We start from the raw sequence: 26,924 nt of genomic DNA, 5'->3' as shown, positions 1-26,924 counted from the left end.
GTAAAAGTCCAAGTCAAGTCACAAGTCTTAGAACATTTTTTCAAGTCAAGTCTAAAGTCATAAAATTAATGACTCGAGTCTGACTCGAGTCCAAGTCATGTGACTCGAGTCCACACCTCTGGAAACTCATCAACCCGGTTGTACTAGTGTTTGTTGAGCCCAGAAGCAAATTCTTTATGATCTTCCAACTACTACTAAACAACTACAGTGACTGGGCAGAAACAGTGATGTGTTTCAGCTTTTAAGGAGTATGTTTGGTCTCAAGAAAAGTAAAGCCAAAATTAAGGAAGGTGTTTTTGAAATCTTCTCCTAAAGTCCATGAACTAATGCTTAATGAAGAGTTCAAAAGAAAAAGCCAGCTGAATTAAAAGCTTAGGAAGCATTCAAGCAGATAGTCCAGAATTTTCATGCCAATTACAGAACAGAGATTTATGCTAGACTAAAAGCATATAAGGTACCAAATCTGGGAAATGTCAGTGATAAGGACACAGAAATGAGGATGTTTTCAGGTAACGAGATTATTATTTGAGATGCATGAGATTTGCCTAGGTGCCTAGGTGAAGGAAGTGAAAAGCAATGGAGGCTAGATTGTATTCCCTGATTTGGTCTTCAAAGTTCATGCTTGCATCCAAATTATTGCCAGTACCACTACAGTATATGTAAACTCTAAAAGGTAACGATGGACTGCCTTCATAAGGGGTAACAATTTTATTACTCAGCAGTTGCTGAGTAATGTGAGACTGAGGTGGAAAAAAGGAGGTCTAGGTAACCCAAAATCATATCCTCTTTGTTTTCTTTTTAGCCATAAACATTGATTTTGCCAAACTTTATCCAAAATCATAACATTTCCTTTAACCCCGTTGTAGGTAGTTATAACCAAAGCATTTACATATCAACAGTCCTTAATCATATTTCGCAAATTCCATGTTCTGTTGACTGAATAATGATCATCTATCCAAAGTGTAGTCCATACTGTTTGTGCACAGTGTTTGGCAATGTGTTTACCCAATGGAATCTTTTAGAACATTCTCAGCATGTTTTGCTTCATCTGCTCTAATTTTCTTTTACTCCACCCAGTGTATACCTGCTTCACCACTAACAGCGATCTTCAGTCTTCTCTCACAGAGTGAAGGAGTTCGAGAGGTGAGTTCAACCAGTTAAACATCTTTCTATGGCTTATCTCGCTTTCTGATATACTCTGTTATTAATTTATAATCACTGTACAGAAGTAAGAAATAATCCATACTATTTAATCTTGCTTTTAGCTTTGGAGGGATTAAAAAGAAAATGTATGCATTGTGTATGTATAACATGTCATTCAAACGTCATACTTTTATGTTCTTTACTATTGAGTTTCTGTATCAAAAATTCTTAGATCTAATGCAGTGCAATAATTAAAATGCCCTTTTATCACTTCATTTTTCTTTTCCAGTATCACTTTACATCTTTATCTAAAATAAAAATTAAATAATCTGAAAATCAACTGAGGGGCAAAAAAAAAAAAGTGAGAACTGAGTTCTCACGATGGGTGGCATAAGAATGTCAGTGCAAGTTCTGCTACTGTCATCTATTGGCATTGGTAAGTATCTCTGAACATTCAATTAGTCATTTAATAGAATATATATCCTTATCTAACACTTTTCTTTTTTATAAAAAAAAAAATCTATAGTATGTATGTCAGGACTGGTCTCTGCAACTGTAAGTGTTTTTTTTTTCAAGATTAAATAATTAAATCAAAAACAATGAAATACAATGAAATACATGAATTAACATGTTCTTTTATAAATTTACATTACAGTCCAACACAACACAAGGTAAGTTTTTTTATACATATAAACCATATGCAATTTTATATGAATATAAAATAAAATGTCACCTTTTTCTTCTTTTAAAAGTTAATCCATTAACATAATTCTTATCCATGTTCCATTAATTATTAATTTGAAAATGTTAATACATGTGTTCATTCATTTTCTTTTTTGCATTTTATAGGACCAGGTTTATCTGAAAACAGGTAGGCATGCAAACTCAAATAACAGTTTGTAGACCTAATACATTCCAGGGATGTTATTTTAGTTAAAGATGACTTTATTATTCATTTCTGTTACCGTGTTTTTTCTTATTTAAGCAAAGCCACCACTCATACCAACGGTTTCCAGGAAACTTGCCATGCAGCAAATCTACAAGATGCCACTCAAAGAGTAAGCCTTTTGGAATTAATTTGAGTAAAAAATGATCAATTCATCGTTAAACCTTAAATTGTTAAATGTCCCCACAAAGCATTGTTGATAAATGACTCCCCCTTGTGCTAAGTTACTGACAGTAACCCAGTGCTTTCACCTGCTCTATGTGTTCTTAGAGCTCTGCTGCAGTGGACAAACTGACAGGCGAGTTATCCTGTAAAAGGGGTAAAAATGTAAGCTTAACAGATGAAAAGTCGAGGATGGTGGAACAAAATCTCAGGCAGATTGTAGAGTCGACTTTACAAGTGTTCTTTGACCTGGTAAATGAGCTAATGCTTTACTTCAGTATAGTGTAGGTGTAAAACATGTAACAGCTTTTAAGAATGGTAAATGGCAAATTTGTCTTGTAACAGAACAACAATGTCCCTGGATTTGATGTTCTGGATGTATTTGGAGTCATGGACAGCCTTCGTTTGGGTAATGACAGTGACCCCGAATTCATCAGGCTGTGGTTCTCTGTGAAGATGATTCCTCTTTTGCCTTATGTCAATGGAAACTTCCTAAACCAGCTCAGCAAGTGGAACTTCAGCTGCACCTCTTTCCAAGAGATGTAAGTGAATAAATTCCATTTTACCAATTATTGCTGGTGACTGCTGTTAACTGCTTATGGAAATCATTAAAGACATAAACAATTTTAATTGAATATTCTAACATGTAACACATTTCTCACTGTGTATTGCATTGAATGTTGATGTCAGGGTCCCAAAGTCCACTGAAATCACTAAAAAAAGGAAGAAAGAAAAATGCGTATCACATAATTGTTAAATTACAAGTCAGACCAAACAAGTTATGACTGTGTGACCCAGCTGTTGTAAAAGAGGCATACACCTTAATATAAGGTGGTCGTTTGTGAAGGTGTTTCTTTAAAATAAGAATGTTATATAATGATTCAGAAATTATGTAATTGAAAATAAGTCAAAAGGAGAATTTCAACTGAAAATTGCTACCCACGATGTAAAACGCGGTTGGAAACTTTTCCAGACATGAAAAGACTGAGGTTAAAAGAGTTCACTATCCCATATTAGAATACCATATGAAATGATCAAATTATGAAAGGAAATGAAAATGTGGATGAATAAACGAAAGAAATATAGGTCTTATTCTGTGTAGAAGAGGTTGTGACAAAATGTACCAATTCGTTGATTACAATGTTTTAAAATATCAATGGGATTTAAGTTTGAAATGGTTGTGATTGAATTATGTTGAATTATGTTGAATTTTGAATATGTTATTTATTGAAAGCTTTCTCTCAAATGTAGCATTCAGGCATTTGGAAGGCAAAAGGCATCCATGAACAGAGACACACAGCAAGCAGTCTTCACTCACTTCATCAAACCATTCTTGTCAAGAAATGACTCAACAGGTAAAAGGAGAAACTCAAGCTCACTTTGGTTTTTCCATGACAACATGTGGTATATTACCCTGTCAATAACTTTCTTGCTTTTTCTGCAGATCCTGGCTGTGTCTCATCTATCACGGGGAGCCAAGCGTGGCTAAAGGCAAACCTTGGCGACTTCTCTGATTTTGCAACTGTGCAGGACTTGGAAGCCTTCAATCCTAATTTGTCCGCTGTGAGTGCCAACTGCAGATGTACATCTTCCTGTAAACGGAATTCTTTTACCCAGAACATTTCCATGACTGCTGTCTGATATTATGCTGGTTCTCTTTTGTAGGCTGAATTGTTGTCAGTCCTCAGTCCTTCTCAGGTGGCACAGCTGGTACTGAGTTTGGGAGCCTCCAATAACACAGATTTGATTGATCGTGTGTTTGAGCGACTGCAAGAGGGCAACGCTCTAGAAAATGTGGATGGATTCCTCACACAACTGACAGCCAATGGACAGGTATGCTAGGCTTCTAAAAGGGTGAAGGAGGACAATCCTGGTGTTTTATTCCAGCAGGATAAGACAGAATAAGAAATTTGCTAAACCGCTACACAACTCTTCAAGGAGTCTATCATAGAGAAGAATTGCTTGCAGCGTTTGTACCATCTGTCAGTGCGCCCCAGAGTGGCTGTGGCTACAATGTAGCTTACCATCACCAGTGTGTGAATGTGTGCGTGAATGGGTGGATGACTGGATATGTAAAGCGCTTTGAGGTCCTTAGGGACTAGTAAAGCGCTATATAAATACAGGCCATTTACCATTTACCATGTTGTATGAGTACATTTACAACATGCAGTATCTGTATTGCTTAGCTTCTTTTCCACTTCAATTTCACAGATGACAATTTTCCAGCCTGTTGTGAGAGATCGGATCATGAATACGACCTTCATTATCATCAGTCCACATTTCTCCACTTTCACGACAAACAACTATGAACTTTGGTTCCATGTGAAACTGATTCCTATCCTTGCCAGTTTTACTCCAGAAATGCTCATAAACACAACCACAAACATCAGCTGCATGAATTACCAAGTCATGTGAGTAGTTTTCTTGGAGCAATCAAGATTTTGTTGCAAATGAAAATGACAATACTGACAAAGAACAGCATGAGAACGTTTTCTTTCAACTGTTGCAGTGTGAGTGGGTTGGCTTTAGTTATCCAGGAGATGCCACTGTACAGACGGCAAGAGATCACACATGGTCTGCTGGGCTATCTAAGAAATGCTGAAAATGCCATCAATGAGCCAGGTAGGGCAGACATAGGGTGCGTTATGTGTTTTCCAGTGTGAAATGTCTTGAAAAGCACTCAGACAAAAAACTTGCCCACATATTCTTTCATGTCTACCTGTCAAAAACCTTCCTAAATTTGGCACATCCTAACTTTTGTTTGTATGCCTTAGCTTGCAGGCAACAAAATGAGAGTGATGCCCAATGGGTTAAAGCAAATCTGGGTCCATTCGTCCAATATACATCATACTCTGACCTCAAAGACTTCAACATCTCTACGGTAAGCCCTACATTGCACTTCTAGTCCTCCCTTAAGAACAGGAAAACAAAATTGTAGACTTAAGAAGACAAACACAGGAGTTTATTTTGCCATATCAAAAATACAAGCAAATCATAGAGCACACTTTCTTTGGTTGCAAACGCTAATCCTTTACCCACAGCATTGGTCATTACTGTTGTCTGATATTATGTTGATTCCCTGTTGTAGGCTGGATTGTTGTCAACGCTCAATCCCTCTGAGGTGGCACAGCTGCTACTGAGCTCTGGAGCCTCAAATAACACAGATTTTATTGATCTTGTGTTTGAAAAACTTGAAGAGGGCAATGTTCTAAAAAATGTGGATGAATTCCTGACACAGCTGACAGCCAATGGACAGGTAGGCTAGCCTCCTAAAAGGGTGAAGGAGGACAATGCAGATATTTGATTCCAGAAGTAAACACAGAATAAAACATAGGTCTCAACCGCTACATCCATTGTTGGCTATTGTATCTTAGAAAACAAATGGTTACAGCTTTTGTACCATGTTGTATGGGTGTACTTCCAACATGCAATCTCACCTTTGCTTATGTCTTTTTCCACTTTAATATGACAGACCCCACATTTCCAGCCTGTTGTGAGAGATCGGATCATGAATACGACCTTCATCATCATCAGTCCACATTTCTCCACTTTCACGACAAACGACTATGAACTTTGGTTCCATGTGAAACTGATTCCTATCCTTGCCAGTTTTACTCCAGAAATGCTCATAAACACAACCACAAACATCAGCTGCATGAATTACCAAGTCATGTGAGTAGTTTTCTTGGAGCAATCAAGATTTTGTTGCAAATGAAAATGACAATACTGACAAAGAACAGCATGAGAACATTTTCTTTCAACTGTTGCAGTGTGAGTGGGTTGGCTTCAGTTATCCAGGAGATGCCACTGTACAGACGGCAAGAGATCACACATGGTCTGCTGGGCTACCTAAGAAATGCTGAAAATGCCATCAATGAGCCAGGTAGGGCAGACATAGGGTGCGTTATGTGCTTTCCAGTGTGAAATGTCTTGAAAAGCACTCAGACAAAAAACTTGCCCACATATTCTTTCATGTCTACCTGTCAAAAACCTTCCTAAATTTGGCACATCCTAACTTTTGTTTGTATGTCTTAGCTTGCAGGCAACAAAATGAGAGTGATGCCCAATGGGTTAAAGCAAATCTGGGTCCATTCGTCCAATATACATCATACTCTGACCTCAAAGACTTCAACATCTCTACGGTAAGCTTTACTCTTATTACTCTTCCTGTCTTTCTTGAGAATAGCAAAGCAAAATTCTGGAAATTATACAAAAGACATGCATTTCATGAATTCTACTTTTTTGTATCCATAGCTGGCAGTTCTGGACGTTCTTTCACCATCGCAAAAGGCTGATCTAATCCTAGATCCAAACAGTGGTGCTTTAAACGATGCACATGTTGTAAGGGAGGTGTTGACAAGCTTGACAGAGACCAGTGATTATGAGCAGCTCAACCAATTCTTCCAGGCTTTTGCAAACATCAACAAGCAGGTGAATTCTCATTGGTAACCTTACCTCAGCGCAAACATCAACAAATGTTAACAGTGTTCTTTCATAAACCTGCTCAAGTGTTTAACTGAAAATGATCCATTTCTGATATGCTTCATGCCTTGAGGCATCCCTGCTGTACAGAAGTACAAAGATTTAGTTTAGATAAGCTCCCCCTCATCTCCGCATTTCCACAAAGACTTCAGAACTTCCTCTCTGACCTTATTATGATCCCCTTCTCTTTTCAGAGAAATGTCACCCTCATCCAAAATCCAGATGTGCGAGACACCATTTTGAGCCTGACCTTGACAGCCCTTGCTCCTCAGCTTAAAGACTTTCAGCCAGAAGACTATCAACAGTGGTTCCAGGTTTATTTGGTTCCTGTGATGGCGAGCATCCTTCCTAGCAGCTTGCGGGTGATCCCCAGTAACATCACCTGTGAATCCTACCAGGCTGTGTAAGATATTTCTGATATCCACAGTTAGACATTTGGGTGTGCACAATGCCAAGCTGAGGCTCCTGACAAGTCACAATGAATTCTTTTCTTCCTTTAGATACGATGGTCTTGCGCAGAGTTTGGCAGCATTGCCACTGGACCTTTCACAGGGCGTGAGATCAAGCAAGCAGTACCTCCAGGACACATTCCCACGTATGTGGCAAATGGGCTTTCCTGACTAAACTTTTCTCAAAAGCCCAGTACCAGCACTGTAATGACTACTCCATTGATTTGTTTCCTTTCTTTTTCTTCTCAAACAGGCTGCTCAGTTCCAGCTTCCTTTGTGGTAAGATTAGTTTTTTGGGGGGTGGGTGGGTGGGTGTGGGGGGTGTCTTACATGGGTTATCCAATATTTGATCCAGGTTTGGCACACTAATTGGGCCAACTGTGACAAAGTCAAGGTATTTACACTTGAAGAAGATGTTTCCACTATACTAACACTCATATTTTCTTTGTCTTCAGTGCAAGGTGACCCCAGTTCATGGTAAGTCTGTCTAGAAGTACACATTTCAACTCTAAGGATATAAATGCATTCTGAAGGACTATTATCTGACACACAACCATTCTCTTTTCACAGTGAATCTCATTTGTAATGGAGTTGATGGGTGGGTGAAATACCGTTTTGTTCAATGTTGATTCTGTCTAGGTAAAATTCGTTAACACAGTGCAAATAAGGGGGCATTGGATTTCAATTTATTGTGTTTTTTCCACAGTTCAAAACTTGAGCAAATCCTGTCAGCTGGCAATTCCTCGGCAGCCCTGTGCAATTTCTCCATCACAGAACATGCCTGTTCCTCTGTAAGATTCCTTTTTAAACTCCAAAAACAGAACATGGATTTTGCCCCATTATGGTCCTGAGACAAATCTCCATGAGCTCTGACAAAATGGCTGTATTCTTTGTCAATTTTCTTTTTCAAGGCTCCCTATCTCACATCCAGCAACTTGGTCACACTGCTGAACTGCACACTGAAAAGCCAAAACATATACCCAGTAGAAGTCTGGAAGCTTTTCTTCCAAAAAGCCTCTGCTGTACTGGACCAGGCCCTTGAGACATTTGCTAACATGGTAAGTACAAAATCACATTTTCACAATATTGCCATTTCCCTGCGTGAAGTTTGGGTCCAGCTACAATTATTTTTCTGCCAATTCAAGGCCGTCAACAACACCTACCCGACCTCGTCAAATGTGCTCGAGGCTCTTGGAGAAGTGAGAATTGACAACTTCAGCCAGGCACAACTACAGAGTGAGGAGTTCATTACCAGCTGGTTCAAGACAAAGATCCGTCCGTTTCTGGCCGTTCCATCTTTCAACTTCCTATTTTGCCTTAGCTCCAAAAACTTCAGCTGCCAGACATACCAGACTGTGTAAGTAAATATGAGACATATAGCTCTGTTCTGCAAATGTGCAGTTGACTAGAAGTTTAGATGTTGAAAGCTTTCTCTCAAATGTAGCATTCAGGCATTTGGAAGCCAAAAGGCATCCATGGACAGAGACACACAGCAAGCAGTCTTCACTCACTTCATCAAACCGTTCTTGTCAAGAAATGACTCAACAGGTAAAAGGAGAAACTCAAGCTCACTTTGGTTTTTCCATGACAACATGTGGTATATTACCCTGTCAATAACTTTCTTGCTTTTTCTGCAGATCCTGGCTGTGTCTCATCTATCACGGGGAGCCAAGCGTGGCTAAAGGCAAACCTTGGCGACTTCTCTGATTTTGCAACTGTGCAGGACTTGGAAGCCTTCAATCCTAATTTGTCCGCTGTGAGTGCCAACTGCAGATGTACATCTTCCTGTAAACGGAATTCTTTTACCCAGAACATTTCCATGACTGCTGTCTGATATTATGCTGGTTCTCTTTTGTAGGCTGAATTGTTGTCAGTCCTCAGTCCTTCTCAGGTGGCACAGCTGGTACTGAGTTTGGGAGCCTCCAATAACACAGATTTGATTGATCGTGTGTTTGAGCGACTGCAAGAGGGCAACGCTCTAGAAAATGTGGATGGATTCCTCACACAACTGACAGCCAATGGACAGGTATGCTAGGCTTCTAAAAGGGTGAAGGAGGACAATCCTGGTGTTTTATTCCAGCAGGATAAGACAGAATAAGACATTTGCTAAACCGCTACACAACTCTTCAAGGAGTCTATTATAGAGAAGACTTGTTTGCAACCTTTGTGACATGTTGTATGAGTACATTTACAACATGCAGTCTCTGTATTGCTTAGCTTCTTTTCCACCTCAATTTCACAGATGCCAATTTTCCAGCCTGTTGTGAGAGATCGGATCATGAATGCGACCTTCATCGTCATCAGTCCACATTTCTCCACTTTCACGACAAACGACTATGAACTTTGGTTCCATGTGAAACTGATTCCTATCCTTGCCAGTTTTACTCCAGAAATGCTCATAAACACAATCACAAACATCAGCTGCATGAACTACCAAGTCATGTGAGTAGTTTTCTTGGAGCAATCAAGATTTTGTTGCAAATGAAAATGACAATAGAGACAAAGAACAGCATGAGAATGTTTTCTTTCAACTGTTGCAGTGTGAGTGGGTTGGTTTCAGTTATCCAGGAGATGCCACTGTACAGACGGCAAGAGATCACACATGGTCTGCTGGGCTACCTAAGAAATGCTGAAAATGCCATCAATGAGCCAGGTAGAGCAGACATAGGGTGCATTATGTGTTTTCCAGTGTGAAATGTCTTGAAAAGCACTCAGACAAAAAACTTAAATTCTTTCATGTCTACCAGTCACAAACCTTCCTAAATTGAGCACATCCTAACTTTTGTCTGCATGCCTTAGCTTGCAGGCAACAAAATGAGAGTGATGCCCAATGGGTTAAAGCAAATCTGGGTCCATTCGTCCAATATACATCATACTCTGACCTCAAAGACTTCAACATCTCTACGGTAAGCCCTACATTGCACTTCTAGTCCTCCCTTAAGAACAGGAAAACAAAATTGTAGACTTAAGAAGACAAACACAGGAGTTTATTTTGCCATATCAAAAATACAAGCAAATCATAGAGCACACTTTCTTTGGTTGCAAACTCTATTCATTTACCCACAGCATTGGTCATTACTGCTGTCTGATATTATGTTGATTCCCTGTTGTAGGCTGGATTGTTGTCAACGCTCAATCCCTCTGAGGTGGCACAGCTGCTACTGAGCTCTGGAGCCTCAAATAACACAGATTTTATTGATCTTGTGTTTGAAAAACTTGAAGAGGGCAATGTTCTAAAAAATGTGGATGAATTCCTGACACAGCTGACAGCCAATGGACAGGTAGGCTAGCCTCCTAAAAGGGTGAAGGAGGACAATGCGGATATTTGATTCTAGAAGTAAACACAGAATAAGACATCGGTCTCAACCGCTACATCCATTGTTGGCTATTGTATCTTAGAAAACAAATGGTTACAGCCTTTGTACCATGTTGTATGGGTGTACTTCCAACATGCAATCTCACCTTTGCTTATGTCTTTTTCCACTTTAATATGACAGACCCCACATTTCCAGCCTGTTGTGAGAGATCGGATCATGAATACGACCTTCATCGTCATCAGTCCACATTTCTCCACTTTCACGACAAACGACTATGAACTTTGGTTCCATGTGAAACTGATTCCTATCCTTGCCAGTTTTACTCCAGAAATGCTCATAAACACAACCACAAACATCAGCTGCATGAATTACCAAGTCATGTGAGTAGTTTTCTTGGAGCAATCAAGATTTTGTTGCAAATGAAAATGACAATAGTGACAAAAAACAGCATGAGAATGTTTTCTTTCAACTGTTGCAGTGTGAGTGGGTTGGCTATAGTTATCCAGGAGATGCCACTGTACAGACGGCAAGAGATCACACATGGTCTGCTGGGCTACCTAAGAAATGCTGAAAATGCCATCAATGAGCGAGGTAGGGCAGACTTAGGGTGCGTTATGTGTTTTCCAGTGTGAAATGTCTTGAAAAGCACTCAGACAAAAAACTTAAATTCTTTCATGTCTACCTGTCAAAAACCTTCCTAAATTTGGCACATCCTAACTTTTGTTTGTATGCCTTAGCTTGCAGGCAACAAAATGAGAGTGATGCCCAATGGGTTAAAGCAAATCTGGGTCCATTCGTCCAATATACATCATACTCTGACCTCAAAGACTTCAACATCTCTACGGTAAGCCCTACATTGCACTTCTAGTCCTCCCTTAAGAACAGGAAAACAAAATTGTAGACTTAAGAAGACAAACACAGGAGTTTATTTTGCCATATCAAAAATACAAGCAAATCATAGAGCACACTTTCTTTGGTTGCAAACGCTAATCCTTTACCCACAGCATTGGTCATTACTGTTGTCTGATATTATGTTGATTCCCTGTTGTAGGCTGGATTGTTGTCAACGCTCAATCCCTCTGAGGTGGCACAGCTGCTACTGAGCTCTGGAGCCTCAAATAACACAGATTTTATTGATCTTGTGTTTGAAAAACTTGAAGAGGGCAATGTTCTAAAAAATGTGGATGAATTCCTGACACAGCTGACAGCCAATGGACAGGTAGGCTAGCCTCCTAAAAGGGTGAAGGAGGACAATGCAGATATTTGATTCCAGAAGTAAACACAGAATAAAACATAGGTCTCAACCGCTACATCCATTGTTGGCTATTGTATCTTAGAAAACAAATGGTTACAGCTTTTGTACCATGTTGTATGGGTGTACTTCCAACATGCAATCTCACCTTTGCTTATGTCTTTTTCCACTTTAATATGACAGAGCCCACATTTCCAGCCTGTTGTGAGAGATCGGATCATGAATACGACCTTCATCATCATCAGTCCACATTTCTCCACTTTCACGACAAACGACTATGAACTTTGGTTCCATGTGAAACTGATTCCTATCCTTGCCAGTTTTACTCCAGAAATGCTCATAAACACAACCACAAACATCAGCTGCATGAATTACCAAGTCATGTGAGTAGTTTTCTTGGAGCAATCAAGATTTTGTTGCAAATGAAAATGACAATACTGACAAAGAACAGCATGAGAACATTTTCTTTCAACTGTTGCAGTGTGAGTGGGTTGGCTTCAGTTATCCAGGAGATGCCACTGTACAGACGGCAAGAGATCACACATGGTCTGCTGGGCTACCTAAGAAATGCTGAAAATGCCATCAATGAGCCAGGTAGGGCAGACATAGGGTGCGTTATGTGCTTTCCAGTGTGAAATGTCTTGAAAAGCACTCAGACAAAAAACTTGCCCACATATTCTTTCATGTCTACCTGTCAAAAACCTTCCTAAATTTGGCACATCCTAACTTTTGTTTGTATGCCTTAGCTTGCAGGCAACAAAATGAGAGTGATGCCCAATGGGTTAAAGCAAATCTGGGTCCATTCGTCCAATATACATCATACTCTGACCTCAAAGACTTCAACATCTCTACGGTAAGCTTTACTCTTATTACTCTTCCTGTCTTTCTTGAGAATAGCAAAGCAAAATTCTGGAAATTATACAAAAGACATGCATTTCATGAATTCTACTTTTTTGTATCCATAGCTGGCAGTTCTGGACGTTCTTTCACCATCGCAAAAGGCTGATCTAATCCTAGATCCAAACAGTGGTGCTTTAAACGATGCACATGTTGTAAGGGAGGTGTTGACAAGCTTGACAGAGACCAGTGATTATGAGCAGCTCAACCAATTCTTCCAGGCTTTTGCAAACATCAACAAGCAGGTGAATTCTCATTGGTAACCTTACCTCAGCGCAAACATCAACAAATGTTAACAGTGTTCTTTCATAAACCTGCTCAAGTGTTTAACTGAAAATGATCCATTTCTGATATGCTTCATGCCTTGAGGCATCCCTGCTGTACAGAAGTACAAAGATTTAGTTTAGATAAGCTCCCCCTCATCTCCGCATTTCCACAAAGACTTCAGAACTTCCTCTCTGACCTTATTATGATCCCCTTCTCTTTTCAGAGAAATGTCACCCTCATCCAAAATCCAGATGTGCGAGACACCATTTTGAGCCTGACCTTGACAGCCCTTGCTCATCAGCTTAAAGACTTTCAGCCAGAAGACTATCAACAGTGGTTCCAGGTTTATTTGGTTCCTGTGATGGCGAGCATCCTTCCTAGCAGCTTGCGGGTGATCCCCAGTAACATCACCTGTGAATCCTACCAGGCTGTGTAAGATATTTCTGATATCCACAGTTAGACATTTGGGTGTGCACAATGCCAAGCTGAGGCTCCTGACAAGTCACAATGAATTCTTTTCTTCCTTTAGATACGATGGTCTTGCGCAGAGTTTGGCAGCATTGCCACTGGACCTTTCACAGGGCGTGAGATCAAGCAAGCAGTACCTCCAGGACACATTCCCACGTATGTGGCAAATGGGCTTTCCTGACTAAACTTTTCCCAAAAGCCCAGTACCAGCACTGTAATGACTACTCCATTGATTTGTTTCCTTTCTTTTTCTTCTCAAACAGGCTGCTCAGTTCCAGCTTCCTTTGTGGTAAGATTAGTTTTTTGGGGGGTGGGTGGGTGGGTGTGGGGGGTGTCTTACATGGGTTATCCAATATTTGATCCAGGTTTGGCACACTAATTGGGCCAACTGTGACAAAGTCAAGGTATTTACACTTGAAGAAGATGTTTCCACTATACTAACACTCATATTTTCTTTGTCTTCAGTGCAAGGTGACCCCAGTTCATGGTAAGTCTGTCTAGAAGTACACATTTCAACTCTAAGGATATAAATGCATTCTGAAGGACTATTATCTGACACACAACCATTCTCTTTTCACAGTGAATCTCATTTGTAATGGAGTTGATGGGTGGGTGAAATGCCGTTTTGTTCAATGTTGATTCTGTCTAGGTAAAATTTGTTAACACAGTGTAATTAAGGGGACATTGGATTTCAATTTATTGTGTTTTTTCCACAGTTCAAAACTTGAGCAAATCCTGTCAGCTGGCAATTCCTCGGCAGCCCTGTGCAATTTCACCATCACAGAACATGCCTGTTTCTCTGTAAGATTCCTTTTTAAACTCCAAAAACAGAACATGGATTTTGCCTCATTATGGTCCTGAGACAAATCTCCATGAGCTCTGACAAAATGGCTGTATTCTTTGTCAATTTTCTTTTTCAAGGCTCCCTATCTCACATCCAGCAACTTGGTCACACTGCTGAACTGCACACTGAAAAGCCAAAACATATACCCAGTAGAAGTCTGGAAGCTTTTCTTCCAAAAAGCCTCTGCTGTACTGGACCAGGCCCTTGAGACATTTGCTAACATGGTAAGTACAAAATCACATTTTCACAATATTACCATTTCCCTGCGTGAAGTTTGGGTCCAGCTACAATTATTTTTCTGCCAATTCAAGGCCGTCAACAACACCTACCCGACCTCGTCAAATGTGCTCGAGGCTCTTGGAGAAGTGAGAATTGACAACTTCAGCCAGGCACAACTACAGAGTGAGGAGTTCATTACCAGCTGGTTCAAGACAAAGATCCGTCCGTTTCTGGCCGTTCCATCTTTCAACTTCCTATTTTGCCTTAGCTCCAAAAACTTCAGCTGCCAGACATACCAGACTGTGTAAGTAAATATGAGACATATAGCTCTGTTCTGCAAATGTGCAGTTGACTAGAAGTTTAGATGTTGAAAGCTTTCTCTCAAATGTAGCATTCAGGCATTTGGAAGCCAAAAGGCATCCATGGACAGAGACACACAGCAAGCAGTCTTCACTCACTTCATCAAACCGTTCTTGTCAAGAAATGACTCAACAGGTAAAAGGAGAAACTCAAGCTCACTTTGGTTTTTCCATGACAACATGTGGTATATTACCCTGTCAATAACTTTCTTGCTTTTTCTGCAGATCCTGGCTGTGTCTCATCTATCACGGGGAGCCAAGCGTGGCTAAAGGCAAACCTTGGCGACTTCTCTGATTTTGCAACTGTGCAGGACTTGGAAGCCTTCAATCCTAATTTGTCCGCTGTGAGTGCCAACTGCAGATGTACATCTTCCTGTAAACGGAATTCTTTTACCCAGAACATTTCCATGACTGCTGTCTGATATTATGCTGGTTCTCTTTTGTAGGCTGAATTGTTGTCAGTCCTCAGTCCTTCTCAGGTGGCACAGCTGGTACTGAGTTTGGGAGCCTCCAATAACACAGATTTGATTGATCGTGTGTTTGAGCGACTGCAAGAGGGCAACGCTCTAGAAAATGTGGATGGATTCCTCACACAACTGACAGCCAATGGACAGGTATGCTAGGCTTCTAAAAGGGTGAAGGAGGACAATCCTGGTGTTTTATTCCAGCAGGATAAGACAGAATAAGACATTTGCTAAACCGCTACACAACTCTTCAAGGAGTCTATTATAGAGAAGACTTGTTTGCAACCTTTGTGACATGTTGTATGAGTACATTTACAACATGCAGTCTCTGTATTGCTTAGCTTCTTTTCCACCTCAATTTCACAGATGCCAATTTTCCAGCCTGTTGTGAGAGATCGGATCATGAATGCGACCTTCATCGTCATCAGTCCGCATTTCTCCACTTTCACGACAAACGACTATGAACTTTGGTTCCATGTGAAACTGATTCCTATCCTTGCCAGTTTTACTCCAGAAATGCTCATAAACACAATCACAAACATCAGCTGCATGAACTACCAAGTCATGTGAGTAGTTTTCTTGGAGCAATCAACATTTTGTTGCAAATGAAAATGACAATAGAGACAAAGAACAGCATGAGAATGTTTTCTTTCAACTGTTGCAGTGTGAGTGGGTTGGTTTCAGTTATCCAGGAGATGCCACTGTACAGACGGCAAGAGATCACACATGGTCTGCTGGGCTACCTAAGAAATGCTGAAAATGCCATCAATGAGCCAGGTAGAGCAGACATAGGGTGCATTATGTGTTTTCCAGTGTGAAATGTCTTGAAAAGCACTCAGACAAAAAACTTAAATTCTTTCATGTCTACCAGTCACAAACCTTGCTAAATTGAGCACATCCTAACTTTTGTCTGCATGCCTTAGCTTGCAGGCAACAAAATGAGAGTGATGCCCAATGGGTTAAAGCAAATCTGGGTCCATTCGTCCAATATACAGTGTACTCTGACCTCAAAGACTTCAACATCTCTACGGTAAGCCCTACATTGCACTTCTAGTCCTCCCTTAAGAACAGGAAAACAAAATTGTAGACTTAAGAAGACAAACACAGGAGTTTATTTTGCCATATCAAAAATACAAGCAAATCATAGAGCACACTTTCTTTGGTTGCAAACTCTATTCATTTACCCACAGCATTGGTCATTACTGCTGTCTGATATTATGTTGATTCCCTGTTGTAGGCTGGATTGTTGTCAACGCTCAATCCCTCTGAGGTGGCACAGCTGCTACTGAGCTCTGGAGCCTCAAATAACACAGATTTTATTGATCTTGTGTTTGAAAAACTTGAAGAGGGCAATGTTCTAAAAAATGTGGATGAATTCCTGACACAGCTGACAGCCAATGGACAGGTAGGCTAGCCTCCTAAAAGGGTGAAGGAGGACAATGCGGATATTTGATTCTAGAAGTAAACACAGAATAAGACATCGGTCTCAACCGCTACATCCATTGTTGGCTATTGTATCTTAGAAAACAAATGGTTACAGCCTTTGTACCATGTTGTATGGGTGTACTTCCAACATGCAATCTCACCTTTGCTTATGTCTTTTTCCACTTTAATATGACAGACCCCACATTTCCAGCCTGTTGTGAGAGATCGGATCATGAATACGACCTTCATCGTCATCAGTCCACATTTCTCCACTTTCACGACAAACGACTATGAACTTTGGTTCCATGTGAAACTGATTCCTATCCTTGCCAGTTTTACTCCAGAAATGCTCATAAACACAACCACAAACATCAGCTGCATGAATTACCAAGTCATGTGAGTAGTTTTCTTGGAGCAATCAAGATTTTGTTGCAAATGAAAATGACAATAGTGACAAAAAACAGCATGAGAATGTTTTCTTTCAACTGTTGCAGTGTGAGTGGGTTGGCTATAGTTATCCAGGAGATGCCACTGTACAGACGGCAAGAGATCACACATGGTCTGCTGGGCTACCTAAGAAATGCTGAAAATGCCATCAATGAGCCAGGTAGGGCAGACATAGGGTGCGTTATGTGTTTTCCAGTGTGAAATGTCTTGAAAAGCACTCAGACAAAAAACTTGCCCACAAATTCTTTCATGTCTACCTGTCAAAAACCTTCCTAAATTTGGCACATCCTAACTTTTGTTTGTATGCCTTAGCTTGCAGGCAACAAAATGAGAGTGATGCCCAATGGGTTAAAGCAAATCTGGGTCCATTCGTCCAATATACATCATACTCTGACCTCAAAGACTTCAACATCTCTACGGTAAGCCCTACATTGCACTTCTAGTCCTCCCTTAAGAACAGGAAAACAAAATTGTAGACTTAAGAAGACAAACACAGGAGTTTATTTTGCCATATCAAAAATACAAGCAAATCATAGAGCACACTTTCTTTGGTTGCAAACGCTAATCCTTTACCCACAGCATTTGTCATTACTGTTGTCTGATATTATGTTGATTCCCTGTTGTAGGCTGGATTGTTGTCAACGCTCAATCCCTCTGAGGTGGCACAGCTGCTACTGAGCTCTGGAGCCTCAAATAACACAGATTTTATTGATCTTGTGTTTGAAAAACTTGAAGAGGGCAATGTTCTAAAAAATGTGGATGAATTCCTGACACAGCTGACAGCCAATGGACAGGTAGGCTAGCCTCCTAAAAGGGTGAAGGAGGACAATGCAGATATTTGATTCTAGAAGTAAACACAGAATAAAACATAGGTCTCAACCGCTACATCCATTGTTGGCTATTGTATCTTAGAAAACAAATGGTTACAGCTTTTGTACCATGTTGTATGGGTGTACTTCCAACATGCAATCTCAACTTTGCTTATGTCTTTTTCCACTTTAATATGACAGACCCCACATTTCCAGCCTGTTGTGAGAGATCGGATCATGAATACGACCTTCATCATCATCAGTCCACATTTCTCCACTTTCACGACAAACGACTATGAACTTTGGTTCCATGTGAAACTGATTCCTATCCTTGCCAGTTTTACTCCAGAAATGCTCATAAACACAACCACAAACATCAGCTGCATGAATTACCAAGTCATGTGAGTAGTTTTCTTGGAGCAATCAAGATTTTGTTGCAAATGAAAATGACAATACTGACAAAGAACAGCATGAGAACATTTTCTTTCAACTGTTGCAGTGTGAGTGGGTTGGCTTCAGTTATCCAGGAGATGCCACTGTACAGACGGCAAGAGATCACACATGGTCTGCTGGGCTACCTAAGAAATGCTGAAAATGCCATCAATGAGCCAGGTAGGGCAGACATAGGGTGCGTTATGTGCTTTCCAGTGTGAAATGTCTTGAAAAGCACTCAGACAAAAAACTTGCCCACATATTCTTTCATGTCTACCTGTCAAAAACCTTCCTAAATTTGGCACATCCTAACTTTTGTTTGTATGTCTTAGCTTGCAGGCAACAAAATGAGAGTGATGCCCAATGGGTTAAAGCAAATCTGGGTCCATTCGTCCAATATACATCATACTCTGACCTCAAAGACTTCAACATCTCTACGGTAAGCTTTACTCTTATTACTCTTCCTGTCTTTCTTGAGAATAGCAAAGCAAAATTCTGGAAATTATACAAAAGACATGCATTTCATGAATTCTACTTTTTTGTATCCATAGCTGGCAGTTCTGGACGTTCTTTCACCATCGCAAAAGGCTGATCTAATCCTAGATCCAAACAGTGGTGCTTTAAACGATGCACATGTTGTAAGGGAGGTGTTGACAAGCTTGACAGAGACCAGTGATTATGAGCAGCTCAACCAATTCTTCCAGGCTTTTGCAAACATCAACAAGCAGGTGAATTCTCATTGGTAACCTTACCTCAGCGCAAACATCAACAAATGTTAACAGTGTTCTTTCATAAACCTGCTCAAGTGTTTAACTGAAAATGATCCATTTCTGATATGCTTCATGCCTTGAGGCATCCCTGCTGTACAGAAGTACAAAGATTTAGTTTAGATAAGCTCCCCCTCATCTCCGCATTTCCACAAAGACTTCAGAACTTCCTCTCTGACCTTATTATGATCCCCTTCTCTTTTCAGAGAAATGTCACCCTCATCCAAAATCCAGATGTGCGAGACACCATTTTGAGCCTGACCTTGACAGCCCTTGCTCCTCAGCTTAAAGACTTTCAGCCAGAAGACTATCAACAGTGGTTCCAGGTTTATTTGGTTCCTGTGATGGCGAGCATCCTTCCTAGCAGCTTGCGGGTGATCCCCAGTAACATCACCTGTGAATCCTACCAGGCTGTGTAAGATATTTCTGATATCCACAGTTAGACATTTGGGTGTGCACAATGCCAAGCTGAGGCTCCTGACAAGTCACAATGAATTCTTTTCTTCCTTTAGATACGATGGTCTTGCGCAGAGTTTGGCAGCATTGCCACTGGACCTTTCACAGGGCGTGAGATCAAGCAAGCAGTACCTCCAGGACACATTCCCACGTATGTGGCAAATGGGCTTTCCTGACTAAACTTTTCCCAAAAGCCCAGTACCAGCACTGTAATGACTACTCCATTGATTTGTTTCCTTTCTTTTTCTTCTCAAACAGGCTGCTCAGTTCCAGCTTCCTTTGTGGTAAGATTAGTTTTTTGGGGGGTGGGTGGGTGGGTGTGGGGGGTGTCTTACATGGGTTATCCAATATTTGATCCAGGTTTGGCACACTAATTGGGCCAACTGTGACAAAGTCAAGGTATTTACACTTGAAGAAGATGTTTCCACTATACTAACACTCATATTTTCTTTGTCTTCAGTGCAAGGTGACCCCAGTTCATGGTAAGTCTGTCTAGAAGTACACATTTCAACTCTAAGGATATAAATGCATTCTGAAGGACTATTATCTGACACACAACCATTCTCTTTTCACAGTGAATCTCATTTGTAATGGAGTTGATGGGTGGGTGAAATACCGTTTTGTTCAATGTTGATTCTGTCTAGGTAAAATTTGTTAACACAGTGTAATTAGGGGACATTGGATTTCAATTTATTGTGTTTTTTCCACAGTTCAAAACTTGAGCAAATCCTGTCAGCTGGCAATTCCTCGGCAGCCCTGTGCAATTTCACCATCACAGAACATGCCTGTTCCTCTGTAAGATTCCTTTTTAAACTCCAAAAACAGAACATGGATTTTGCCCCATTATGGTCCTGAGACAAATCTCCATGAGCTCTGACAAAATGGCTGTATTCTTTGTCAATTTTCTTTTTCAAGGCTCCCTATCTCACATCCAGCAACTTGGTCACACTGCTGAACTGCACACTGAAAAGCCAAAACATATACCCAGTAGAAGTCTGGAAGCTTTTCTTCCAAAAAGCCTCTGCTGTACTGGACCAGGCCCTTGAGACATTTGCTAACATGGTAAGTACAAAATCACATTTTCACAATATTGCCATTTCCCTGCGTGAAGTTTGGGTCCAGCTACAATTATTTTTCTGCCAATTCAAGGCCGTCAACAACACCTACCCGACCTCGTCAAATGTGCTCGAGGCTCTTGGAGAAGTGAGAACTGACAACTTCAGCCAGGCACAACTACAGAGTGAGGAGTTCATTACCAGCTGGTTCAAGACAAAGATCCGTCCGTTTCTGGCCGTTCCATCTTTCAACTTCCTATTTTGCCTTAGCTCCAAAAACTTCAGCTGCCAGACATACCAGACTGTGTAAGTAAATATGAGACATATAGCTCTGTTCTGCAAATGTGCAGTTGACTAGAAGTTTAGATGTTGAAAGCTTTCTCTCAAATGTAGCATTCAGGCATTTGGAAGCCAAAAGGCATCCATGGACAGAGACACACAGCAAGCAGTCTTCACTCACTTCATCAAACCGTTCTTGTCAAGAAATGACTCAACAGGTAAAAGGAGAAACTCAAGCTCACTTTGGTTTTTCCATGACAACATGTGGTATATTACCCTGTCAATAACTTTCTTGCTTTTTCTGCAGATCCTGGCTGTGTCTCATCTATCACGGGGAGCCAAGCGTGGCTAAAGGCAAACCTTGGCGACTTCTCTGATTTTGCAACTGTGCAGGACTTGGAAGCCTTCAATCCTAATTTGTCCGCTGTGAGTGCCAACTGCAGATGTACATCTTCCTGTAAACGGAATTCTTTTACCCAGAACATTTCCATGACTGCTGTCTGATATTATGCTGGTTCTCTTTTGTAGGCTGAATTGTTGTCAGTCCTCAGTCCTTCTCAGGTGGCACAGCTGGTACTGAGTTTGGGAGCCTCCAATAACACAGATTTGATTGATCGTGTGTTTGAGCGACTGCAAGAGGGCAACGCTCTAGAAAATGTGGATGGATTCCTCACACAACTGACAGCCAATGGACAGGTATGCTAGGCTTCTAAAAGGGTGAAGGAGGACAATCCTGGTGTTTTATTCCAGCAGGATAAGACAGAATAAGACATTTGCTAAACCGCTACACAACTCTTCAAGGAGTCTATCATAGAGAAGACTTGTTTGCAACCTTTGTGACATGTTGTATGAGTACATTTACAACATGCAGTCTCTGTATTGCTTAGCTTCTTTTCCACCTCAATTTCACAGATGCCAATTTTCCAGCCTGTTGTGAGAGATCGGATCATGAATGCGACCTTCATCGTCATCAGTCCGCATTTCTCCACTTTCACGACAAACGACTATGAACTTTGGTTCCATGTGAAACTGATTCCTATCCTTGCCAGTTTTACTCCAGAAATGCTCATAAACACAATCACAAACATCAGCTGCATGAACTACCAAGTCATGTGAGTAGTTTTCTTGGAGCAATCAACATTTTGTTGCAAATGAAAATGACAATAGAGACAAAGAACAGCATGAGAATGTTTTCTTTCAACTGTTGCAGTGTGAGTGGGTTGGTTTCAGTTATCCAGGAGATGCCACTGTACAGACGGCAAGAGATCACACATGGTCTGCTGGGCTACCTAAGAAATGCTGAAAATGCCATCAATGAGCCAGGTAGAGCAGACATAGGGTGCATTATGTGTTTTCCAGTGTGAAATGTCTTGAAAAGCACTCAGACAAAAAACTTAAATTCTTTCATGTCTACCAGTCACAAACCTTCCTAAATTGAGCACATCCTAACTTTTGTCTGCATGCCTTAGCTTGCAGGCAACAAAATGAGAGTGATGCCCAATGGGTTAAAGCAAATCTGGGTCCATTCGTCCAATATACAGCGTACTCTGACCTCAAAGACTTCAACATCTCTACGGTAAGCCCTACATTGCACTTCTAGTCCTCCCTTAAGAACAGGAAAACAAAATTGTAGACTTAAGAAGACAAACACAGGAGTTTATTTTGCCATATCAAAAATACAAGCAAATCATAGAGCACACTTTCTTTGGTTGCAAACTCTATTCATTTACCCACAGCATTGGTCATTACTGCTGTCTGATATTATGTTGATTCCCTGTTGTAGGCTGGATTGTTGTCAACGCTCAATCCCTCTGAGGTGGCACAGCTGCTACTGAGCTCTGGAGCCTCAAATAACACAGATTTTATTGATCTTGTGTTTGAAAAACTTGAAGAGGGCAATGTTCTAAAAAATGTGGATGAATTCCTGACACAGCTGACAGCCAATGGACAGGTAGGCTAGCCTCCTAAAAGGGTGAAGGAGGACAATGCGGATATTTGATTCTAGAAGTAAACACAGAATAAGACATCGGTCTCAACCGCTACATCCATTGTTGGCTATTGTATCTTAGAAAACAAATGGTTACAGCCTTTGTACCATGTTGTATGGGTGTACTTCCAACATGCAATCTCACCTTTGCTTATGTCTTTTTCCACTTTAATATGACAGACCCCACATTTCCAGCCTGTTGTGAGAGATCGGATCATGAATACGACCTTCATCGTCATCAGTCCACATTTCTCCACTTTCACGACAAACGACTATGAACTTTGGTTCCATGTGAAACTGATTCCTATCCTTGCCAGTTTTACTCCAGAAATGCTCATAAACACAACCACAAACATCAGCTGCATGAATTACCAAGTCATGTGAGTAGTTTTCTTGGAGCAATCAAGATTTTGTTGCAAATGAAAATGACAATAGTGACAAAAAACAGCATGAGAACGTTTTCTTTCAACTGTTGCAGTGTGAGTGGGTTGGCTATAGTTATCCAGGAGATGCCACTGTACAGACGGCAAGAGATCACACATGGTCTGCTGGGCTACCTAAGAAATGCTGAAAATGCCATCAATGAGCCAGGTAGGGCAGACATAGGGTGCGTTATGTGTTTTCCAGTGTGAAATGTCTTGAAAAGCACTCAGACAAAAAACTTGCCCACAAATTCTTTCATGTCTACCAGTCAAAAACCTTCCTAAATTTGGCACATCCTAACTTTTGTTTGTATGCCTTAGCTTGCAGGCAACAAAATGAGAGTGATGCCCAATGGGTTAAAGCAAATCTGGGTCCATTCGTCCAATATACATCATACTCTGACCTCAAAGACTTCAACATCTCTACGGTAAGCCCTACATTGCACTTCTAGTCCTCCCTTAAGAACAGGAAAACAAAATTGTAGACTTAAGAAGACAAACACAGGAGTTTATTTTGCCATATCAAAAATACAAGCAAATCATAAAGCACACTTTCTTTGGTTGCAAACACTAATCCTTTACCCACAGCATTTGTCATTACTGTTGTCTGATATTATGTTGATTCCCTGTTGTAGGCTGGATTGTTGTCAACGCTCAATCCCTCTGAGGTGGCACAGCTGCTACTGAGCTCTGGAGCCTCAAATAACACAGATTTTATTGATCTTGTGTTTGAAAAACTTGAAGAGGGCAATGTTCTAAAAAATGTGGATGAATTCCTGACACAGCTGACAGCCAATGGACAGGTAGGCTAGCCTCCTAAAAGGGTGAAGGAGGACAATGCAGATATTTGATTCCAGAAGTAAACACAGAATAAAACATCGGTCTCAACCGCTACATCCATTGTTGGCTATTGTATCTTAGAAAACAAATGGTTACAGCTTTTGTACCATGTTGTATGGGTGTACTTCCAACATGCAATCTCACCTTTGCTTATGTCTTTTTCCACTTTAATATGACAGACCCCACATTTCCAGCCTGTTGTGAGAGATCGGATCATGAATACGACCTTCATCATCATCAGTCCACATTTCTCCACTTTCACGACAAACGACTATGAACTTTGGTTCCATGTGAAACTGATTCCTATCCTTGCCAGTTTTACTCCAGAAATGCTCATAAACACAACCACAAACATCAGCTGCATGAATTACCAAGTCATGTGAGTAGTTTTCTTGGAGCAATCAACATTTTGTTGCAAATGAAAATGACAATACTGACAAAGAACAGCATGAGAACGTTTTCTTTCAACTGTTGCAGTGTGAGTGGGTTGGCTTCAGTTATCCAGGAGATGCCACTGTACAGACGGCAAGAGATCACACATGGTCTGCTGGGCTACCTAAGAAATGCTGAAAATGCCATCAATGAGCCAGGTAGGGCAGACATAGGGTGCGTTATGTGCTTTCCAGTGTGAAATGTCTTGAAAAGCACTCAGACAAAAAACTTGCCCACATATTCTTTCATGTCTACCTGTCAAAAACCTTCCTAAATTTGGCACATCCTAACTTTTGTTTGTATGTCTTAGCTTGCAGGCAACAAAATGAGAGTGATGCCCAATGGGTTAAAGCAAATCTGGGTCCATTCGTCCAATATACATCATACTCTGACCTCAAAGACTTCAACATCTCTACGGTAAGCTTTACTCTTATTACTCTTCCTGTCTTTCTTTAGAATAGCAAAGCAAAATTCTGGAAATTATACAAAAGACATGCATTTCATGAATTCTACTTTTTTGTATCCATAGCTGGCAGTTCTGGACGTTCTTTCACCATCGCAAAAGGCTGATCTAATCCTAGATCCAAACAGTGGTGCTTTAAACGATGCACATGTTGTAAGGGAGGTGTTGACAAGCTTGACAGAGACCAGTGATTATGAGCAGCTCAACCAATTCTTCCAGGCTTTTGCAAACATCAACAAGCAGGTGAATTCTCATTGGTAACCTTACCTCAGCGCAAACATCAACAAATGTTAACAGTGTTCTTTCATAAACCTGCTCAAGTGTTTAACTGAAAATGATCCATTTCTGATATGCTTCATGCCTTGAGGCATCCCTGCTGTACAGAAGTACAAAGATTTAGTTTAGATAAGCTCCCCCTCATCTCCGCATTTCCACAAAGACTTCAGAACTTCCTCTCTGACCTTATTATGATCCCCTTCTCTTTTCAGAGAAATGTCACCCTCATCCAAAATCCAGATGTGCGAGACACCATTTTGAGCCTGACCTTGACAGCCCTTGCTCCTCAGCTTAAAGACTTTCAGCCAGAAGACTATCAACAGTGGTTCCAGGTTTATTTGGTTCCTGTGATGGCGAGCATCCTTCCTAGCAGCTTGCGGGTGATCCCCAGTAACATCACCTGTGAATCCTACCAGGCTGTGTAAGATATTTCTGATATCCACAGTTAGACATTTGGGTGTGCACAATGCCAAGCTGAGGCTCCTGACAAGTCACAATGAATTCTTTTCTTCCTTTAGATACGATGGTCTTGCGCAGAGTTTGGCAGCATTGCCACTGGACCTTTCACAGGGCGTGAGATCAAGCAAGCAGTACCTCCAGGACACATTCCCACGTATGTGGCAAATGGGCTTTCCTGACTAAACTTTTCCCAAAAGCCCAGTACCAGCACTGTAATGACTACTCCATTGATTTGTTTCCTTTCTTTTTCTTCTCAAACAGGCTGCTCAGTTCCAGCTTCCTTTGTGGTAAGATTAGTTTTTTGGGGGGTGGGTGGGTGGGTGTGGGGGGTGTCTTACATGGGTTATCCAATATTTGATCCAGGTTTGGCACACTAATTGGGCCAACTGTGACAAAGTCAAGGTATTTACACTTGAAGAAGATGTTTCCACTATACTAACACTCATATTTTCTTTGTCTTCAGTGCAAGGTGACCCCAGTTCATGGTAAGTCTGTCTAGAAGTACACATTTCAACTCTAAGGATATAAATGCATTCTGAAGGACTATTATCTGACACACAACCATTCTCTTTTCACAGTGAATCTCATTTGTAATGGAGTTGATGGGTGGGTGAAATGCCGTTTTGTTCAATGTTGATTCTGTCTAGGTAAAATTTGTTAACACAGTGTAATTAAGGGGACATTGGATTTCAATTTATTGTGTTTTTTCCACAGTTCAAAACTTGAGCAAATCCTGTCAGCTGGCAATTCCTCGGCAGCCCTGTGCAATTTCACCATCACAGAACATGCCTGTTCCTCTGTAAGATTCCTTTTTAAACTCCAAAAACAGAACATGGATTTTGCCCCATTATGGTCCTGAGACAAATCTCCATGAGCTCTGACAAAATGGCTGTATTCTTTGTCAATTTTCTTTTTCAAGGCTCCCTATCTCACATCCAGCAACTTGGTCACACTGCTGAACTGCACACTGAAAAGCCAAAACATATACCCAGTAGAAGTCTGGAAGCTTTTCTTCCAAAAAGCCTCTGCTGTACTGGACCAGGCCCTTGAGACATTTGCTAACATGGTAAGTACAAAATCACATTTTCACAATATTGCCATTTCCC

At 40.8% G+C, this 26,924-nt stretch overlaps 2 protein-coding genes and 1 long non-coding RNA gene across 3 annotated transcripts in view; all 3 read left to right on the top strand.

The window, feature by feature from the left end:
- Positions 1-1,117: 1,117 nt before the first annotated feature.
- On the top strand, positions 1,118-3,479 carry LOC308389685 (uncharacterized protein). The gene is made up of 8 exons (XM_080871170.1): positions 1,118-1,143; positions 1,433-1,579; positions 1,670-1,698; positions 1,799-1,814; positions 1,993-2,014; positions 2,129-2,201; positions 2,360-2,503; positions 2,597-3,479. The coding sequence occupies exons 2-8, from the start codon at positions 1,525-1,527 to the stop codon at positions 2,795-2,797; spliced, it is 540 nt and encodes a 179-aa protein (XP_080727296.1). The 5' UTR covers positions 1,118-1,143; positions 1,433-1,524; the 3' UTR covers positions 2,798-3,479.
- A 103-nt stretch (positions 3,480-3,582) lies between these two features.
- On the top strand, positions 3,583-4,078 carry LOC308389695. Its single transcript, XR_013970313.1, has 3 exons — positions 3,583-3,606; positions 3,696-3,814; positions 3,917-4,078. It is a non-coding gene; the product is annotated as an uncharacterized lncRNA (long non-coding RNA).
- A 713-nt stretch (positions 4,079-4,791) lies between these two features.
- LOC308389643 (uncharacterized protein) overlaps positions 4,792-26,924 on the top strand; it is a gene marked incomplete at both ends in the record, with an annotated part of 38,032 nt that continues 15,899 nt past the window's right edge. The window contains 83 exons of the mRNA XM_080871135.1: positions 4,792-4,873; positions 5,026-5,132; positions 5,340-5,507; positions 5,724-5,923; positions 6,022-6,134; positions 6,287-6,393; positions 6,506-6,682; positions 6,928-7,136; positions 7,234-7,328; positions 7,436-7,461; positions 7,638-7,659; positions 7,753-7,780; positions 7,889-7,973; positions 8,094-8,240; positions 8,328-8,539; positions 8,627-8,730; positions 8,820-8,938; positions 9,041-9,208; positions 9,425-9,624; positions 9,723-9,835; positions 9,982-10,088; positions 10,296-10,463; positions 10,680-10,879; positions 10,978-11,090; positions 11,237-11,343; positions 11,551-11,718; positions 11,935-12,134; positions 12,233-12,345; positions 12,498-12,604; positions 12,717-12,893; positions 13,139-13,347; positions 13,445-13,539; positions 13,647-13,672; positions 13,849-13,870; positions 13,964-13,991; positions 14,100-14,184; positions 14,305-14,451; positions 14,539-14,750; positions 14,838-14,941; positions 15,031-15,149; positions 15,252-15,419; positions 15,636-15,835; positions 15,934-16,046; positions 16,193-16,299; positions 16,507-16,674; positions 16,891-17,090; positions 17,189-17,301; positions 17,454-17,560; positions 17,768-17,935; positions 18,152-18,351; positions 18,450-18,562; positions 18,715-18,821; positions 18,934-19,110; positions 19,356-19,564; positions 19,662-19,756; positions 19,864-19,889; positions 20,066-20,087; positions 20,181-20,208; positions 20,316-20,400; positions 20,521-20,667; positions 20,755-20,966; positions 21,054-21,157; positions 21,247-21,365; positions 21,468-21,635; positions 21,852-22,051; positions 22,150-22,262; positions 22,409-22,515; positions 22,723-22,890; positions 23,107-23,306; positions 23,405-23,517; positions 23,670-23,776; positions 23,984-24,151; positions 24,368-24,567; positions 24,666-24,778; positions 24,931-25,037; positions 25,150-25,326; positions 25,572-25,780; positions 25,878-25,972; positions 26,080-26,105; positions 26,282-26,303; positions 26,397-26,424; positions 26,533-26,617; positions 26,738-26,884. Coding sequence (XP_080727261.1) covers positions 4,792-4,873; positions 5,026-5,132; positions 5,340-5,507; positions 5,724-5,923; positions 6,022-6,134; positions 6,287-6,393; positions 6,506-6,682; positions 6,928-7,136; positions 7,234-7,328; positions 7,436-7,461; positions 7,638-7,659; positions 7,753-7,780; positions 7,889-7,973; positions 8,094-8,240; positions 8,328-8,539; positions 8,627-8,730; positions 8,820-8,938; positions 9,041-9,208; positions 9,425-9,624; positions 9,723-9,835; positions 9,982-10,088; positions 10,296-10,463; positions 10,680-10,879; positions 10,978-11,090; positions 11,237-11,343; positions 11,551-11,718; positions 11,935-12,134; positions 12,233-12,345; positions 12,498-12,604; positions 12,717-12,893; positions 13,139-13,347; positions 13,445-13,539; positions 13,647-13,672; positions 13,849-13,870; positions 13,964-13,991; positions 14,100-14,184; positions 14,305-14,451; positions 14,539-14,750; positions 14,838-14,941; positions 15,031-15,149; positions 15,252-15,419; positions 15,636-15,835; positions 15,934-16,046; positions 16,193-16,299; positions 16,507-16,674; positions 16,891-17,090; positions 17,189-17,301; positions 17,454-17,560; positions 17,768-17,935; positions 18,152-18,351; positions 18,450-18,562; positions 18,715-18,821; positions 18,934-19,110; positions 19,356-19,564; positions 19,662-19,756; positions 19,864-19,889; positions 20,066-20,087; positions 20,181-20,208; positions 20,316-20,400; positions 20,521-20,667; positions 20,755-20,966; positions 21,054-21,157; positions 21,247-21,365; positions 21,468-21,635; positions 21,852-22,051; positions 22,150-22,262; positions 22,409-22,515; positions 22,723-22,890; positions 23,107-23,306; positions 23,405-23,517; positions 23,670-23,776; positions 23,984-24,151; positions 24,368-24,567; positions 24,666-24,778; positions 24,931-25,037; positions 25,150-25,326; positions 25,572-25,780; positions 25,878-25,972; positions 26,080-26,105; positions 26,282-26,303; positions 26,397-26,424; positions 26,533-26,617; positions 26,738-26,884 — 10,530 coding nt within the window. The remainder of the gene's footprint in view (positions 4,874-5,025; positions 5,133-5,339; positions 5,508-5,723; positions 5,924-6,021; positions 6,135-6,286; positions 6,394-6,505; positions 6,683-6,927; positions 7,137-7,233; positions 7,329-7,435; positions 7,462-7,637; positions 7,660-7,752; positions 7,781-7,888; positions 7,974-8,093; positions 8,241-8,327; positions 8,540-8,626; positions 8,731-8,819; positions 8,939-9,040; positions 9,209-9,424; positions 9,625-9,722; positions 9,836-9,981; positions 10,089-10,295; positions 10,464-10,679; positions 10,880-10,977; positions 11,091-11,236; positions 11,344-11,550; positions 11,719-11,934; positions 12,135-12,232; positions 12,346-12,497; positions 12,605-12,716; positions 12,894-13,138; positions 13,348-13,444; positions 13,540-13,646; positions 13,673-13,848; positions 13,871-13,963; positions 13,992-14,099; positions 14,185-14,304; positions 14,452-14,538; positions 14,751-14,837; positions 14,942-15,030; positions 15,150-15,251; positions 15,420-15,635; positions 15,836-15,933; positions 16,047-16,192; positions 16,300-16,506; positions 16,675-16,890; positions 17,091-17,188; positions 17,302-17,453; positions 17,561-17,767; positions 17,936-18,151; positions 18,352-18,449; positions 18,563-18,714; positions 18,822-18,933; positions 19,111-19,355; positions 19,565-19,661; positions 19,757-19,863; positions 19,890-20,065; positions 20,088-20,180; positions 20,209-20,315; positions 20,401-20,520; positions 20,668-20,754; positions 20,967-21,053; positions 21,158-21,246; positions 21,366-21,467; positions 21,636-21,851; positions 22,052-22,149; positions 22,263-22,408; positions 22,516-22,722; positions 22,891-23,106; positions 23,307-23,404; positions 23,518-23,669; positions 23,777-23,983; positions 24,152-24,367; positions 24,568-24,665; positions 24,779-24,930; positions 25,038-25,149; positions 25,327-25,571; positions 25,781-25,877; positions 25,973-26,079; positions 26,106-26,281; positions 26,304-26,396; positions 26,425-26,532; positions 26,618-26,737; positions 26,885-26,924) is intronic.

The sequence above is a fragment of the Rhamphochromis sp. 'chilingali' genome (genome assembly GCF_963969265.1).
Source record: "Rhamphochromis sp. 'chilingali' genome assembly, chromosome: 21".
Classification (NCBI taxonomy): Eukaryota; Metazoa; Chordata; class Actinopteri; order Cichliformes; family Cichlidae; genus Rhamphochromis; species Rhamphochromis sp. 'chilingali'.
The sequence above is the reverse complement of the archived record's forward strand: the minus strand, read 5'-3'. Positions and strand labels throughout refer to the sequence as shown.